At 35.0% G+C, this 17,542-nt stretch overlaps 1 protein-coding gene across 2 annotated transcripts in view; it reads left to right on the forward strand.

Moving 5' to 3' along the window:
* The window catches only part of COL21A1 (collagen type XXI alpha 1 chain), a 202,163-nt gene that overhangs the window by 84,660 nt on the left and 99,961 nt on the right, over nt 1-17,542 (forward strand). The window contains exons 4-10 of one of the 2 annotated variants that reach the window (XM_078001279.1): nt 3,218-3,386; nt 3,481-3,697; nt 6,053-6,226; nt 7,377-7,454; nt 9,520-9,528; nt 9,835-9,918; nt 17,361-17,423. In XM_078001279.1, coding sequence (XP_077857405.1) covers nt 3,218-3,386; nt 3,481-3,697; nt 6,053-6,226; nt 7,377-7,454; nt 9,520-9,528; nt 9,835-9,918; nt 17,361-17,423 — 794 coding nt within the window. Of the gene's footprint in view, nt 1-3,217; nt 3,387-3,480; nt 3,698-6,052; nt 6,227-7,376; nt 7,455-9,519; nt 9,529-9,782; nt 9,919-17,360; nt 17,424-17,542 lie in introns of those variants that run through there. The other variant, XM_078001276.1, reaches the window with a different exon arrangement.

The raw sequence follows: 17,542 nt of genomic DNA on the forward strand, positions 1-17,542 counted from the left end.
TAAATAAGACATGTTTTGTGATTTAACATATGGTCTGTCCTGGAGAATGTTTCATGTGCAGTTGAAGGGAATATGTATTCTGCTGCTGTTTGGTGAAATATTCTGTGTGTGTGTCTGCTAGGTTCATTTGGTCTATGTTCAAGTCTTCTATTTCTTTATTGATCTTCTGTTTGAACGTTCTAATCATTATCAAAATCCTTTAGTATTATTGTGTTTCTGTCTATTTCTCCCTTTAGTTCTGTAAATGTCTGCCTTATATTTTTGTTACCATGGTGTTGGCTGCATATACAATCATAATTATTATATCTTCCTGGTGAATTGACCCTTTTATCATAATAGGATATCTTTCTTTGTCTCTTGTTATTGTTTTGTACTGTGTGATATAAGTATAGACATCTCTGATGTCTTTTGGCTACCATTTGCATGGAATATCTTTTTTCATTTTTTCACTTACAGCCTATGTGTGTCCTTAAATTTAAAGTGATTCCTTTTCATTTCTTTTCTCCTTTCTTTCTTTCTCTTTTCTTTTCCTTTCCCTTTTCCCCTTCCCCCCTTCCCTTCCCTTCCTTTCCCTTCCCTCCCCTTCTGCTTCCCCTTTCCCTTTCCCTTTCCCTTTCCCTTTCCCTTTCCCTTTTCCTTTTCCTTTCCTTTGTCTCATTCTGTTGCCCAGGCTGGAGTGCAGTGGCATGATGATAGCTCACTGCAGCTTCAACCTCCCAGACTCAGTCAATCCTCCCACCTCAGCCTCCTGAGTAGCTGGGACTACAGGCACATGCCAACATGCCTGGCTAACTTTGTTGTTTTTGTTTGTTTACTTTTGTTTTTGTTTTTGTAGAGATGGAGTTTTGCCATGTTGCCCAGGCTAGAATCTTTTATAGATAGTACATAGTTGGATTTATAGCTCTAAACCATTCAGCCTCTCTATGTACTTTGATTAAGGAATATAATCACTTACATTTAAGGTAATTACTGATAGGAAAAATTATTATTGTCATTTTGGTAATTATTTTCTATCTTTCCTGTAGCTTTTTGTCCCTTTTTTTTTTTGTTTACTGTCTTCCTTTGTGTTTTATTGCTTTTTTTATGGTGATGTCCTTTATCATTTTATTTATCTTCCACAAATATTTTCTTTGAGGTTATCATAGGGGTTATATGAAACATGTAATTATAACAACTATATTTTAAGTTGGTGTGAAATTAAATTACATATAAATATTCTATATTTTTACTACCTCTCCTTTGTTACTGATGCCACAAATTGCATCTTTTTATATTTTATATCTGTTAACATATTTTTAAGTTACAGTTTTTAAAAATGCTTTTGTCTTTTAACTTTTACAACAGAATTAAAAGTCATTTATGTACCACTATTACAGTATTACAGTATTCTGTCTATATATTTACTTTTATCAGAAAAATTTATACTATCTTATGCTTTTATGTTGCTGTTTAGTATACTTTTGTTTGATCTTGAAGGACTCCTTGAGAATTTCTTATAAGGCAGGTCTGATGGTGATGAACTTCCTCAGCTTATATTTATCTAGAAAAGTCTTTATTTCTCCTTCATTTTTGAAGAACAGTTTTGCCAATCATAGCATTCTTGGTTGGCAGGTTTTTTTTTCTTTTTTTCCTTTCAGCACTTTGAATATGTCATCCCACTCCTGGCCTGCAATGGTGCTATTGAGAAATCTGCTGATAGTCTTATCAAGGTTCCCTTGTACATAAAAAGTCTCTTTTTTTTTCTTGCTGCTTTCAAAATGTGATCTTCGCCTTTAACTTTTGACAGTTGGATTATAATATGTCTCAATGTGGATTTCTTTGGGTTTAACTTAGCATATATTAGGCTTCTTGAATTCGAGTGTCCATATCCTTTTCCAGATTTGGGAAGTTGTTGGCCTCATTTCTTTCTTCTTTTTTTTTTTTTTTGAGACAGAGTCTCGCTCTGTTGCCCAGGCTGGAGTGCAGTGGTGCCATCTCGGCTCACTGCAAGCTCCACCTCCCAGGTTCACACCATTCTCCTGCCTCAGCCTCCTGAGTAGCTGGGACTACAGTTGCCTGCCACCGCGCCTGGCTAATTTTTTGTAATTTTAGTGGAGATGGGGTTTCACCATGGTCTCGATCTCCTGACCTTGTGATCCGCCCGCCTCGGCCTCCCAAAGTGCTGGGATTACAGGCGTGAGCCATCGCGCCCGGCCGGCCTCATTTCTTTAAATAAGCTTTTTGTCCCCCTTTCACCCTCTTCTTTTTTTTTTTTTCCCTGGAACTCCCAAAATGCATATATTGGTGTGCTTGATGGTGTTGCATAAATCTCTTAGGCTTTCTTCACTCTTTCTCATTCCTTTTTCTTTTTGTTTCTTTTTGTTTCTCTAACTGGATAATTTCAAATGCCTAATTATTGAGTTTGCTGATTCTTTTCCCTCTGCTTGTTAAAGTCTGCTATTAATCATCTTTAGTAAATTTTTTCAGTTATGGTATTCTTCAGCTAAAATATATCATACTTATTACTTATATAGCTGACTATGTAATGCTAACGATTGTTCTTCAGAAAATACTCTTTATAAGTATGATTAATATATAATTAATTATAGAAGAGATAATATGTCCAATTGAAGAACTTTCATGACTAGATGGGACCCAGGTTAAGTTTTTCCAGAGAGATAGACTAATGATATTTGAACTGTAGAAATATAAACTGCTTGAACTGGAAAGAAAATCAAGAACAGAAAATAATTTTTACCCCTGAAATGCTAAGAATGCAAGAAAAGAATTTCAGTGTTCATTTTTGAATTCAATAAATTAAGAGCATTATCCAAAGTTGTATGACTAGTTGATAGGAAATCCTGGATGAGAATCACAAATCCCGTTCCATTGTTTTTCTTTTCCATAGGTGTTAGATTGTCTCATATTGCTATTGTCTCAAATTTTTGCTAAAGACAATACATTAACAAATATTTATCTTATATTTTTGTTTTACATTGATTCCCCATTTTTAGAGAAAAAAAGCATATTAAGATCTCACTCTTAAATGTGTAAAATACTTCTACATTTTCTCAGAAAATGTATTCATGTACATTTATATACTATACATTTGTATACGTATGTAGATTTTATAATTCCAATTATAGAATACTATATTGTTTAGTATTTCTCCCTTGATTTTTCTTTTCTTGTTTGAGTTGTCCATGATTAATCAACTTTTATTGCTTTTGCTTTATAGAATCTGTCTGTCCAACACGAATTCCAGTGGCAGCTCGTGATGAAAGGGGATTTGATATTCTTTTAGGTTTAGATGTAAATAAAAAGGTTAAGAAAAGAATACAGCTTTCACCAAAAAAGATAAAAGGATATGAAGTAACATCAAAAGTTGATTTATCAGAACTCACAAGGTATATATTGTATGTTGACACAACTTTTTGGGGGGCATATGTCTATGGACATGTCAAGAATTCTTTAAGCTTACACTTGCTCTTCTTTTTGTAGCAATGTTTTCCCAGAAGGTCTTCCTCCATCATATGTATTTGTGTCTACCCAAAGATTTAAGGTCAAGAAAATATGGGATTTATGGAGAATATTAACTATTGATGGAAGGCCGCAAATAGCAGTTACCTTAAATGGTGTGGACAAAATCTTACTATTTACAACAACCAGCATAATTAATGGCTCACAAGTGGTTACCTTTGCTAGCCCTCAAGTTAAGGTAAAGATGCCTGGGATAATACCATGATTATGATATTAATGGGGAAGCACCATTGGGTTTATGTGTGTTGGGAAAAAGAGGGCTGTAATTTTAACATGACTGGAAATATTTTTACCTTAAATTTTAATGTTTCTGTATTGAGGAAAACTAACAAACAAAGGAAAATTGTTTCTTGATCAATATGGGGACAAATGCTGAGGGGAACTGACATATTCTGAGTGCCTGCTACTAGGTACCAGGCACATTTAATTATAGCCATCCAATAAAGAAACCATTGCTCCCATTTTGCAGACGAACTAATATTCAAGTATGTTAAGTTCTCCCTCAAAGTAGAACAGCTAATAAGTGATGACATCAGGAATTAAATTTTGGGTCTAGATGACTTCAAAGTCCATATTGGTCTGTTTTACACTGCCATGTTCTACAGGATATTTACATAAAGATATATCTATTAGGATATTAAATACTGGGTAGATAATAGACATGAAATTTACCTTAATTTAGGAGGACATTTTATTTCCCCAAATGGAATACATATTTAATAGAATATATAAACTTTAAAAAGTTTATTTTCAAAATCATGTTTTCAGAATCCATATGCAATAATAAAAGTAATTAAGTTTTGCTCATTATTATAATTATGATAGTCTAAAGGCATATTACACAGTTTAGGAAATATATATGGTAACATAAAGTATGCAATTTCTTCATTTAGTAAGTATATTACATTAAAAATATTTGTTGTCTGCTATCTTCATTAAAGCCAATGTGCCAGATTCTGTAAGAAATGACAAATAAATAAGGCATGTTTTTTACCTTCAAGGAGCTTATTTATAATAGGATATTCAAGGCAACTGGTATCAAATAGAAGTACAAAATGTTAGTGGAGTGTGGATGAGAAAATGTGTTCTAACATAAAGTAAGAGGAAATCTGCACAAATGAAATAATTTTTGAACTGGACCATTCAGGATGTATAGCATTTTGATGGAGATGGATATAAGAGCACATTAAATAAATGATTCAGTATTGAGTCATCATGTGTCTAATAAAATGCAGGGTTTTTATTTAGAGAATGCAAAGTGACTCTCTGGTGTTTAGAGTATAAGATGCATGGAAGAAAAGGCTATCTAGATGCAAGCCCAATTTATGAGGGGCCTGGAAAGCCATATAATGTGGTTTGGACTTTATTCAGTGAATGTTTCATCAAAAGGTCTTGACCATAAATGTGTCAGGGTCAAGGCAATCTTCTCTACTTATTTTTCTTCATTTGTCCATAAATAATACTTTCAACTTTATCCTAAAATTAGGCCAGATCCTTGGGATACAGAAATTAATAAGATGGAACATCTCCCCTAACAGAACTGTAGGGAGAGAGATTAATTCTAGTGGTGATCTGAAGGATGGCTTGGAAATGAAAGGGTCAGAGATTGAGATAGATTTGAAAGTTATTGAAGTAAAACAAGAGTTCCATGAGCCTAAATTATGGTGGTGACAATGAAAATGAAGAAATGAATTTGAGTCATGTTGAAGAAATATATTGGGTAGAACTCTGCATCTGGTTAGTTACTGCAACTCAAAGAAAGAAACTTATGTTTAGAGGATGCTATTATGTAGGGAAATAGGGTCAGGAATAAAATTTCTGGGGAGTAGTTCAAGTTTATTTTGTTACATACCTTGTTGGGCTAATTGTGAAACATCCTGAAAAATTATTCCACCTAGTATTAGAATTACAGGACCCATGCGTAGGAGAGGTACAGGCTGTTAGTGTAGACATGGGAGTTATTACATAGCAGTGATAATTGGCCTGGAGGAATGACTGAGTCAAAAAGAGAGAGTGAAAAATGTCCAGAACAGACCTATGAGGAATGCCCTCATTAAAGGGTAGGTTGAGGGAGAAGAACACTTAGAGACAGAGAGAGAGAATCAGCAACTAGAGAGGAAGAAATGAAAATGATCAAGATGGTTTGAATCCCAGAAGTTGAGTGAGAATATCAAAGAAGATTGATTAGTTATGGGGCCCAAAGTTGCAATGAAATAAACAAGATGAGGCAGGAGAGAAGCCATTTGGATTCAGAGATTATTAAACTATTTATGATTTTGAGGAAGTTGCTTTAGTAAGTTATTTGACACAGTTTCTTTGAAATATGTAATAGGAACTCAGATAAGGATTAATGAAAGAATTGGTGGATAGCATATGAGGTCCAGCTTGGGTTAGGATGAATTAATGTATAATACAGTCAGTCTTTGTGGGATGAAGTTTCTCAGCAATGGTTAGGAGCAAGGCAGTAAGAACAAAGAAAGTAAAATATTGTTAGGGGCTTTATTGATGAATCTTCCACACTTTCTTTTTGTAGACGTTGTTTGATGAAGGCTGGCACCAAATTCGTCTCTTAGTAACAGAGCAAGATGTAACTCTGTATATTGATGACCAGCAAATTGAAAACAAGCCCTTACATCCAGCTTTAGGGATCCTGATCAATGGGCAAACTCAAATTGGAAAATATTCTGGAAAAGAAGAAACTGTTCAGGTAGATAAATAATGATTCACTCTTTGAATTATATAGAATGAAACTTTTGTTCTCTTTTGTAATAGTTTTCACCACATTTAATCATATTTAACTTAATTATGAATTCCCTTAAGTTGTTCACCAAAATGTGGTCAGTTCGTTAGTGAAATTTTGTGTATGTATATGTATTAAAATGCAGAATTGGACTTAATCTATTTTATAAGAATATTTAGAAAAATGTTCCCCTGGGTTCAGGATAGAATTCTACATTTCTAGGAAACATTAATTTCATGTTTCCCAAGAGAAACATAGTTTAAGTAATGAATTTGGAAAAGAGAATATAGTTTCATCTGTAAGTGGGGCTGTAAAAATGTCTTTGTAGCTGCAAGGATAAAATTAGATTAATTCATGTCAGGGTTCTTCACAAACAAAACTGTTCCTTAAAAATAAAGCAATTGTGGTATGTTCAAATTATACGTACAAGTTTTGTTTTGACTTTTTGATACCTTCTTAAACTGGAGTATCTGTTTTTGGATGGAGAAATGTGTCTGTAAACGCCATTTCTAGAAAAATCCTTTATTTGAAAAGGTATGTCCCTCCTGCACTGTTTCTATTAAAGGAAGACTCTGTCATTTTCATACGTGTGTTTACACATGTGGTCTCTATGAATTAATCCTACATGTCAAATTGTAGTAAATAGTTAAACATTAACAGGTGCTGGGCCTACTAATCACACAACGCTACACTCCATGCCGGCAACTAAATAGCGAAGACCAAAGATGGTTTCTTGAGTCCACCCTATACCATCAGGAATGTTGTAGAGATTAGGATAAACACAGAAAACTGGGAAAACTTTTAAGTGTCCTACAAAATGCTCTTTAGATTAGCTTTTAATACAGGAGTACTAAAAGAGCCTCACTGAATTCCGGGAGAAAATTGGAGATTTGCTCTCGGTGCTAGGGAATTTTTCTTCAGTGGTTATGTCGCATCACACATCTTCATAGTGTATGTTAAGTATTAAAATTTTGTATTTTTATTGTTTTAGTTAAATGCTGTGATGCAAACCTTACACAATTACTAACCATAGTGGATGTTTCTATGTATCTGAGTTGCTCTTATAAAACAAGTTGCTTGTGCCTCAACTTTAATTCTACTGGGTTTATGTTTTTAGTTTGATGTCCAAAAGTTGCGAATCTACTGTGATCCAGAACAGAACAACCGGGAGACAGCATGTGAGATTCCTGGATTTGTAAGTAGGAGGGATTGTTTTTTTCCCAGATGTTGCTTTAGTACTTTCAAAGCAATAAATAAAAAACAGATAATATCTGAGTATTAATTTAATATGTAGAATTAATTTTATTTTTTAATGCTAGTGGAAGTGAAGTTGCATGAAGAAAACGTATTTTGAGGTTATAGTTGAAATGAAGTTGTTATATGTCATTGTGCAAGTGTGAATGAAAGACCACAAGAAAATGTTTTCTTGTTTTGTTTTGTTTTGTTTTGAGTTGGAGTCTCACTCTTGTCACCCAGGCTGGAGTGCAGTGGCGCGATTTTGGCTCACTGCAACCTCCGCCTCCTGGGTTCAAGCAATTCTCCTGCCTCAGCCTCCCGAGTAGCTGGGATTACAGATGCCCACCACCACACTCAGCTAAGTTTTGTATTTTTAGTAGAGACGGGGTTTCACCATGTTGTTCAGGCTGGTCTCGAACTCCTGACCGCGGGTGATTCGCTGGCCTCAGCCCTCTAAAGTACTGGGATTACAAGCATGAGCCACCGTGCCCAGCCAGTAATGTTTTTCCCATCATCTATGACTATGACTATTCCAGTGCTCAGGTAAAGCAAGATGAGACCTGCTCCAGAAAAATGTAAGATTCTTTGTCTGAATGCCAGTGTGTGAAATGCATTATTATACTTAATGTAATCATGTATAATATAATATGACAATATAATAATGTATATTAAACATGTGGACAGAACACCCCAAACAGCACAGTTCTGAAGAGCAAGAAATAATTATTTTTCCTTAGTGAAATAATGAATAGATACTTTTCTTGTTGATACCTAAGTAAAAATTTATTATAGTTCTAGAATATAAGCAGTGTTTCTAGTTATTTAGCTATTTTCATTAATGTGTTAGGAGGAAAAAGATTATAAGCTACAATGTTATAGCATCTCATGGTGTGTGTGTGTGTGTGCGCGCGCGCGTGTGTGTGTGTGTGCATGTGTGTGTAATCAATCCCCTTTCCCCTGGGCAAAAATTGGTGTATTACTGCTAGTGGAAATATGGTAGAATGTTGTACAACTTTTTGACAATGTGAATTCCCAGGGATATTTGGGTCAACCATAGTTTTTAAAATGTGTGTAGTTATGTTGTCATCATCTTCTTTTTTCCTATCAAATGGAATAATGTATGGATCCACATATTCTAAAACCTTGAAGCACAGAACAGCACATTGAAAAATTCTGTAATCAAACAGAATTTTCTAGAAAGGATTTATTCTGGGTTTTCTAGATAAATAACTGTTTAAGCACTATAGTTTTAGATATTTATAACTTGAAATATAAACCTCTTTTAAAAGTGTTAATAAGTCATGGCATTTGAGAATTCACTGTGCATAGTTCATTTATTGATGTCTCTGCATTGACATATGATAATTACCATTATCCTCCCATATGATGAAGCACAGCTTTAGATAGCTGATTTTGAATGCTCACTTCCACTTTATGTTTTAATGTCTCCTTCCCTACTCTCAGGTGTGACTTTCTGTGGCCTGTTTGCCTTTTGTACCTTCAATCCAACCTTCTCATTTTTGAACTAATTTTTATTGTTTGGAAAGATGATTGTCCTTTTAAAATTGTGTGTTATTTAATAAAACACAGACTATTTTAGGAGAAGCTCTCCTAAAGTGCAAGATTTTAATGCATGCAGTTTGTGACTTGGTAAGATGTGTTTTGACATTTTTTTTTTCTGGTTCTTAAATGATTTCCTGAAATTTCAAGACAACATATAAATCTCATCTGGAAATATTTTTTATCTTGCACGGCTATTATATCAAGCAGCTCTGGTGTTTTAATTTTCTTCTTCTACTCACCTTAAAAAAATATATCCTTTCTGTATTCTCCTATATGAATGGAGTAGTAGCATGTATAGATAAGTGACTTTTTAGGATAAATACAGGGAAATATTTTGGTTCTTGTTGGTTTTCATACTTCATATATCTCTAATGTGGATGGTGAAATATCTGTAAATTAGGCTGATAATTTATAAATTTTATTGAAAACATTTTAATACACATTTGTTGTTTTTCTTTCAGAATGGAGAGGTAGGCTTGGATACTATTGTTCCCCTTAAGGTAATATTTGTATTGTGGGACCGTTTAGCTCTTTTTCAACAACTGTAAGTATGAATATTAGACAAATAGAACCCATTTTTATGTAACTTCAATGTATTTAATATTTATAGATTTTGTGATTTGGAATTTCCTATTGGGTTGGGCTAAATGAAATTTGAAAGTAAATGTAGGATATTTTTACCATTTTACACAAATATCGAAATGCATAAACATATGTGTGCATGCACCTATATGTCTTTCCATGCTTGTTGTCTGTTTCCATTTTTGTCCTTGTAGTGCCTTAATGGTCCCAGTGATGTAGGTTCAACTCCAGCTCCCTGTATTTGTCCTCCGGGAAAACCAGGACTTCAAGGCCCCAAAGTGAGTAACACCTAACTTGCTGTTTTTGTTAAGACACACAAACAAGAGCTGGGTAAACCATACAATTCCTAATCACCATTGATCCTGTTGAGAAATTTCTATCTGATGTCTTATATAGTTTAAAACCTCAGTTTTAGTCATTTTTTTAATCTAGAAAAACAAGTATATTCTAATCTAGTCTAGATTAGACTTTTGAACCTAAAACTGATATCTGTCATCCACATTAAACTGAGACAGTATTATTTGTTTGGTTGTTTTCTTTCTCCAAATACTGCTGCTAGATCCCAAGAACAATACTTCCTTAGAATCTGGTAAAAAATGAAGAAAGAGCATTTGTTAAGACATGGTCTGAATTCTTAAATGTCTGAATTCATAATTTGTCAAAATAATTTTTGGATGGAAAAAATGAAGTAAGAAATTTAAAATTGATTTTATTATTGTAAGTTTGATTTGAAGTTAGAGCCACGTACATTTATTTCACTTAATCATGTACTTTTGGGGATTATATTCTTTTAGTCATTTCCATATTTCCATATATGCACTTGTTCCAGTTACATTTACATATTACAAATGTACATATACATTTTTATATGATTGGAGCCATTGTGTGCATACTACTTTATAACTGGTTGTTTTATACATAATATGTTCTGAATATTTTTCTATGCAATTTAATATTAATGACTAATTTTTTTTTTTTTTTTTTTTTTTTGAGATGGAATCTTGCTCTGTTGCCAGGCTGGAGTGCAGTGGCACAATCTTGGTTCACTACAAGCTCCGCCTCGTGGGTTCAAGCTATTTCCCTGCCTCGGCCTCCCGAGTAGCTGGGATTACAGGCATGCACCACCGCGCCCGGCTAGTTTTTTGTATTTTAGTGGAGATGGGGTTTCACCATGTTGGCAAGGATGGTCTCGATCTCCTGACCTTGTGATCCGCCCACCTCTGCCTCCCAAAGTTCTAGGATTACAGGTGTGAGCCACTGCGCCCGGCCTAATGGCTAAATTTTTAAGTAAGTTGTGTTACTTGTGGCATCACTTAGACACAGCCTAAGTAAGACACTCAGAAGTGTAGTGGTTTGTCCATGATAGGTAAATCTTGTTTACTTAACATTATATTAAAATATCACCTAAATAAAATAATGTGTAACTTGAAAGCAGGTATGTTTCCCTAAGCAAAAAGATAATGTTTACGTGTATTGATCACCTCTTGCTTGAAGTAACCATAATCATTTTTGTTAAATATGAATTATAATGTTCATTTAGACTGAATTTTCTGATTAGTGTTTCAATTTTAGTATATATGCTGCCAAAGTCAGTTTGTAATTAGTGTTTCAATCGTCAAAACTGAAAAAGTTTTATTTTTTGGACTGCTGGTCCAAGATAATTTAATTCTTTCTTTTATGTATATTTCTCTATTCATTTCAGGCCTAACCATTAAAATAAAGAAAGATATGGAATTTAAGAAGTATACATTTGATCTGTCATTCAAAGTAAATCTCTGTCTGACTTTAAATTTGAATGCAATACATGATAATCAATGTATTATTGTAAATTATTTTTAGATAGCATTTAGAAAAGTTAATCCAAATCATCTTTAAAGTAACCACCTATTATTTAAGATATCTTGACATAAAGGAGAAATACCTATAAAATACTCCTGGGAGACTATAACCTGGAAGACACCTTGGTGTGTCCTACCAGTAGATTCTTTTAAAAATATATATTCATATAATTTATTCACCTTGGAATATTATACATAAAAATAATTTGACCTGCATTAGATATAATGTAGAAATCAGAGACCCATGCTATCTGACCTATCAAAGCCTACAGTGCTTTTCTGACTCTCAGTGAGATTCAAGCCACCTCCACCATATCCAGGGTCTCCAAGAGGCTGTTCACTTTTGGGAGGCACCTGAAGCCTCTGATGTTTTCTGATTGTCATTTGTGGTCCAATAGATGTCTTGTAGTGTCACCTATTTTTACTCATGTACTTTCTACACTAAATTTTTAGCACACCCATTGTCTTATCTGATGAAGCCTCTAATGTTTAATATTTTCAAGTTTCATGTGTTTCTCATTTTCATTTTCGTTTCTTAGTCATAATCTAGCCCTATTGCCACCTACTACTCTAAGTAAAATTGCAGTTTTCCACCAATCTTCAAGTTGGCGTGCCTTTTTGATCTGCTTTCCATTTTCTTCAGAAAATCTGGCAGGAGGACAGGAACACACACACACTCTTCCATCCATTTAGGGCTCTTTATTCTGGAAGTGGTTCCTTACCCAGAACACGGACCTGTATGTAAAAAACAGAATCCCTAGCAACCCTCTTAGGTTGCACTTCTTTCCTGGCTTTGAAAGTTGATAGAGTTTTAATTAGTTCAACAGAACCTGAATTAAAACAGATGAGACAAGTTTACTTTAGGTTCCACTGAGGCTTATTGGCCATTTTTGCTATATGCTTTCTGGAAAGTTTTGCAGAAGTCCATCAAATAGAGTGACCTGTAAAGAACAGATCTAGCTTTTCTGTTAGCCAGAAATAGACTTTTAGGAGATAAGTGTGGGGTCGAGACTGAAACAGAGCAGAAATTTTTTTATCGATAAATGGGGAAGTGCTGATTCTAAGATAGTTTTTTTTTTTTTTTTTAAAGTTCTTTAGATTTCTGGAAAATGTGACAACACTGTGGCAAAACCAGTTCAAAATGACCAGGTACACCACACTTAGACTTATCATGTCATTGACTTTTTATCAGGCATCAAAAAATTATCTGTCACTAGACTGTGAGCCCCTGGAAGAATAGCTTATTTTTTATCCCTAATGACAAACATAGGGAATGATTAATGAATTCGTTGGAATCATTTGTATATGCAAGCCCTTCTTTTGTTCACAATAAAGGTTAATAAAAAGAAAATTCTCCTTTGACACTCTAGTCTGGCACAGTGCTTAACAGGAATAATTTTTGTTAAAGGAATTGTGAAATTGTCAAAACAATAAGATCCACCCCTCCCCCCATTTAACCTATGTGGAATGCGCTTCTGTTCTGCAAGAAAAATCCAGCTCAATCCCAGCTTGCAAATAACTTCCTTTCAAATGACCCATGTATGCAAATGACAGCTTCTTCCCCTACTTCAGTAGTCAGAGGAACATTTGTGGGAACAAACTCCTGCATTTGCTCTAGTCTTAAATATCAGAAGTGGAAAGAAGACATTTTTGTTTTTTTTAGGTTAGGACAATTTTTTAATAACTTCTTTGCTCCGAGATACCACTTTTACTATAGCCAATCTCTGTTGATACCCTTTGTTACACCCTAATAATTTTGCCAATTAGAGATTCATTGGGACTATCAAGGTACCCTCTGTCTAAATCACAAAAGCCTTTGGAAAATTTCAAGGGCCAAGGGTATTTACATTTTTATGTTAAAAGTTTTCAGACTGAGTAGAGTCCTTCTAGATTCAGGGCGTGGTACTTGGGTTCTGAGGGAGGAAAGAGGTTGGCTTTGGAGAATGTAATAAGTCTTAGGTCAGATGTTCTTGTGGAGACCAGAGGGGTAGCATGAAGGCATAAGGTTTTTGAAATGAAGGCTTATAAACATCATATTTGGGCCTATATGAAGAATTCCAAAGTTTTGCCTTGGATGAACAACTTAAAATATTAGCTTATTTTTATAAGCACAACTGTTTCATACTTTATTTATATTTACATTACTTAAGAGACCATATTCAGCGATGTTTTAGTTTAGTCCATGCATTTCCACTCCTGTCAACAACTTAAAAATCCAGTGGCACAAATTCAAATAAACATAAATAGATACTGCTTTTCAGCTGAGTACATATTTTTGAAAACTCAAAATGTACAAATGTTTCAACTAAATTAGAATAAGGTGGATTGGGAACTTAGTCACAGTTTTATAATAATAAGTCATGTGTCTAATTTAATGTATTGGGGAATTTTTTCCATATTAAATTTTCTAGCATTCCTCAGTCTGGTTCTGATCAGTGTATTATTGTAGATAGGAATGGTAGTGTTTAAGAGCTTGGACCCTGGAGCTGAACTGATTGGGTTTGAATCCCATCTCTATCACTGCTGTGTGACCTTGGGCAAGTTCCCTAACTTTCCCGGCCCTCAGTTTTCCTACATAGAAAATGGGAATAATAAAAGTATCTGCTTCATAGGATTATTATGAGAATTTGGTAACTCAATATATGCAAATCTGTTGGACCAGAGCTTAGTGCATAACAGTCAATAAAAGTTGAGTGTCAGCTTTTATTAAGAGTAATAAAATTAGCCTTCTCTCCAGTCAGCTATATTAATTAGGATTTTACTTTATCCTTCCAGTTTTTTAGGAACAATACCAAACCTACCTGAGTTTTTGCAAATAACTTAGTGACAGCAATAGTCAAAATAACCAGTAAAATCTAACAGCAATAGCAGAACCTACAAGAAATTATTTTCTTCTTGGGGCTGTTGACCAGTGTTATGGTCTTTATGAAGTCACATTGGATTTATCTTGTGGGTAATTTTTTCATTTGGGAACTTAATTTTGATTAACTGGAAACATTATTATTAAATATATTTTTCATAATTTTATGCAGCATAAAAAGCACAAGTCCTTTTTCTGTGCCAAATTTTTATTTCAGCCTGATGATGATAGAGATTAAACCCTCTCAAATCCTTTTGATATCTTAGGTTTTGCTGATAATTAATATTCTACAAATGAGTGGGTCAATGACAGATTGTATTTGAAGCACATCAGACAAAAAGTAGTTATTGAATCTCTACTTGATACCCAGCATTGTAGCAAAAAAAAAAAAAGAAAAAAAAAAAGTAAGGCCAGGCATGGTGGCTTACACCTGTAATCCCAACACTTTGGGAGGCGGAAGTGGGCGGATCATGAGGGTATGAGTTTGAGACCAGCCTGGCCAACATGGTGAAACCCCGTCTCTACTAAAATTACAAAAATTAGCTGAGCATGGTGGTGCATGCCTGTAATCCCAGCTAATTGGGAAGGTGAGGCAGGAGAATCACTTGAACCTGGGGGGTGGAGTTGCAGTGAGCCAATATCATGCTATTGCACTCCAACCTGGGTGACAGAGCGAGACTCCGTCTCAAAAAAAAAAAAAAAAAAAAAAAGTAATTCAGACTTCGCTACAGTCTCAATCCAAATGATAAATGAAGACTAACTAAAAGAAAACTTTGAGAAAACACTAGTTATGAATAAGTGATTTATGAGCTGTCATAGATTTTCAGTAGAAAAAGACACCAGGAAAAAATGGAGTAACAAGAAAGGTACAGTGAGGAGAATTTTCTTGTGTTAGCTCTAGAGTGGAAAAAGAGAAGAAAATTTATTCCAAGGAGAAGAAAAAGTTGGAATTTCTTGAAAGGTGGCCAGTCCAGTCAGCACATGGATAAGGAGGGATGGCAGGGAGGCTGGAGATGAATGTGCGCCTTCTCAAAAATAAGAGAGAAATTCTAACTCCCTAGAGACAAAGTTGTTTCCTAATGCCCAGCCAGCATTGCAAGTCCTTGGATTAGAAATACAAATTATATTTATTCAGCGAGACATTACATGGTTCAGCATTATTTCCCCCCCTTGAATTTACAACTCTTCTTTCTGTCTTTTAAAAATGACATTTGCCTTCTTCTCAGCCTTTCCTCAAGCTAAGCCTCTTGGGGGGCAGCTGCTAAGTGAACAGCTCATCCCTGCTTTATTGGTTCCTTATTAGAGTTCACTTAGTTCTTTCCATTTTTTTTTTCTCCTGTTGTTTCAGGAACAAATCTCCCTAGCCAGGAGTCTGAAGTAGTATTTCCATGAAATTTGGCTCTATAATAATACCTTAATCACAGCGTAGGTGATTGATTTCTATGTGAATGATTTCTTGATAAAAAATAGTAAAGAGGTCAGGCTCAGTAGTTCATACCTGTAATACCACCACTTTGGGAGGCTGAGGCAGGAGGATCACTTGAGCCCAGGCGTTCAAGACCAGTCTGGGCAACATAGTGAGACCTCACCTCTACAAAAAATATGAAAATTAGCTGGGCATGATGGCTTGTACCGTAACCTCAGCTACTTGAGAGGCTGAGGTGGAAGGATCACTTGAGCCTGGGAGGTTGAAGCTACAGTGAGCTGTGATCACACCACGGCACTCCAGTCTGGGTGACAAAGCAAGACCCCATCTCAAAAAACAAAACAAAACAAAAAAACCCCAAAAGTGAAGAATTAATAGAAATCATGTGCCTCTCTAGAGGGGACACCCTGATACTTATGGCAGCGACTTCCTATTTTTCATCAGGATGCTCCATTTAGATTTCACGAATTCATAGATAGATACCTATGATATTTTTTGGTGTTTCTTAGAATTAAATTATAAAACATCCTTACCTCACAAAAAGTGTTGCTTTCATGTTGTTTTTACATGGCCACCTGAATGGTCAGTACTGGCCATTGGACAACATGGAAGAGTTCCGTAGAGTGTGACTGAGCTCATTGCCATGTGATATTAAACAGTGTTCTTTAAAGATCTTAGGTTTTTGAGGATAAAGGTTTTTTTTCTTCATGCAAATATTACATGTATTCAAGGATTATGGGACTTGGAATAGAGTTGTTTGGCCTGGGCCTTGCTCTCATAGTAATACTATATTAATTTGAGATTGCAAGTATAGACAAAGTAACACAGCAACACACTTACAGGATTGAAAGAAATGATAGTTACGCAGCTTTAAACTTGAATTCTACATGAGAGATCACATGGTCTACAGACTTTTTTAAAATAAATATGAGTTAAGTTGTATTGTAGGACATCAATATCCGTATATATAGAACCTATAGGATATAATGAAGTCTATATGCTGGGCGCGGTAGCTCACCTAGCACTTTGGGAAGCTGAGGCAGACAGATCACTTGAGGTCAGGAGTTTGAGACCAGACTGGCCAACATGGTGAAACCCCATCTCTACCAAAAATATAAAAATTAGCCAAATGTGGTGGCACATGCCTGTAGTCCTAGCGACTTGAGAGGCTGAGACAGGAGAATCTCTTTAACCTGAGAGGTGGAGATTGCAGTGAGCTGAGATCGCAACACTGAACTGCAGCCTGGGTGACAGAGCAAGACTCCATCTCAAAAAAAAAAAAAAAAAAAAAAAAAGGTCTTATGAGTCAAATATTGCTATCATGGAGACCATATTTGCTATGATACTTTACAGTTTGTTCAGAATTCTAAAAATATATCCTACCATAAATATGCACATTTTGCATCAGTGAAAAATACTTTACTAAGCATTTAAAATATGGCTTTTTGGACTTTTTTTTTTTTTTTTTTTTTTTACTTTTGTTTTTAACATACAAAAAGCCTCAAATAATGGAATTGGTTTTGAACTTTTATTGATCCTGACTGCACCAATGTGCCTGTTTGTTTTGTACTCAAAATTTGTTTGCTTCCTGCTTAGGGTGACCCTGGACTGCCTGGGAACCCTGGCTACCCTGGACAACCTGGTCAAGATGGTAAGCCTGTGAGTACTGAAAGCTTAGTCATCTCCGGTATATCTGGGATTGTAGTGTCAAAGTAAAAGTTTTGCTGAGCAAAGTTAAACAGACAAGGAAAGCTTTATTCACGACTGCTGCCATAGGA

This window comes from Macaca mulatta, chromosome 4 (genome assembly GCF_049350105.2).
Source record: "Macaca mulatta isolate MMU2019108-1 chromosome 4, T2T-MMU8v2.0, whole genome shotgun sequence".
Taxonomy (NCBI): Eukaryota; Metazoa; Chordata; class Mammalia; order Primates; family Cercopithecidae; genus Macaca; species Macaca mulatta.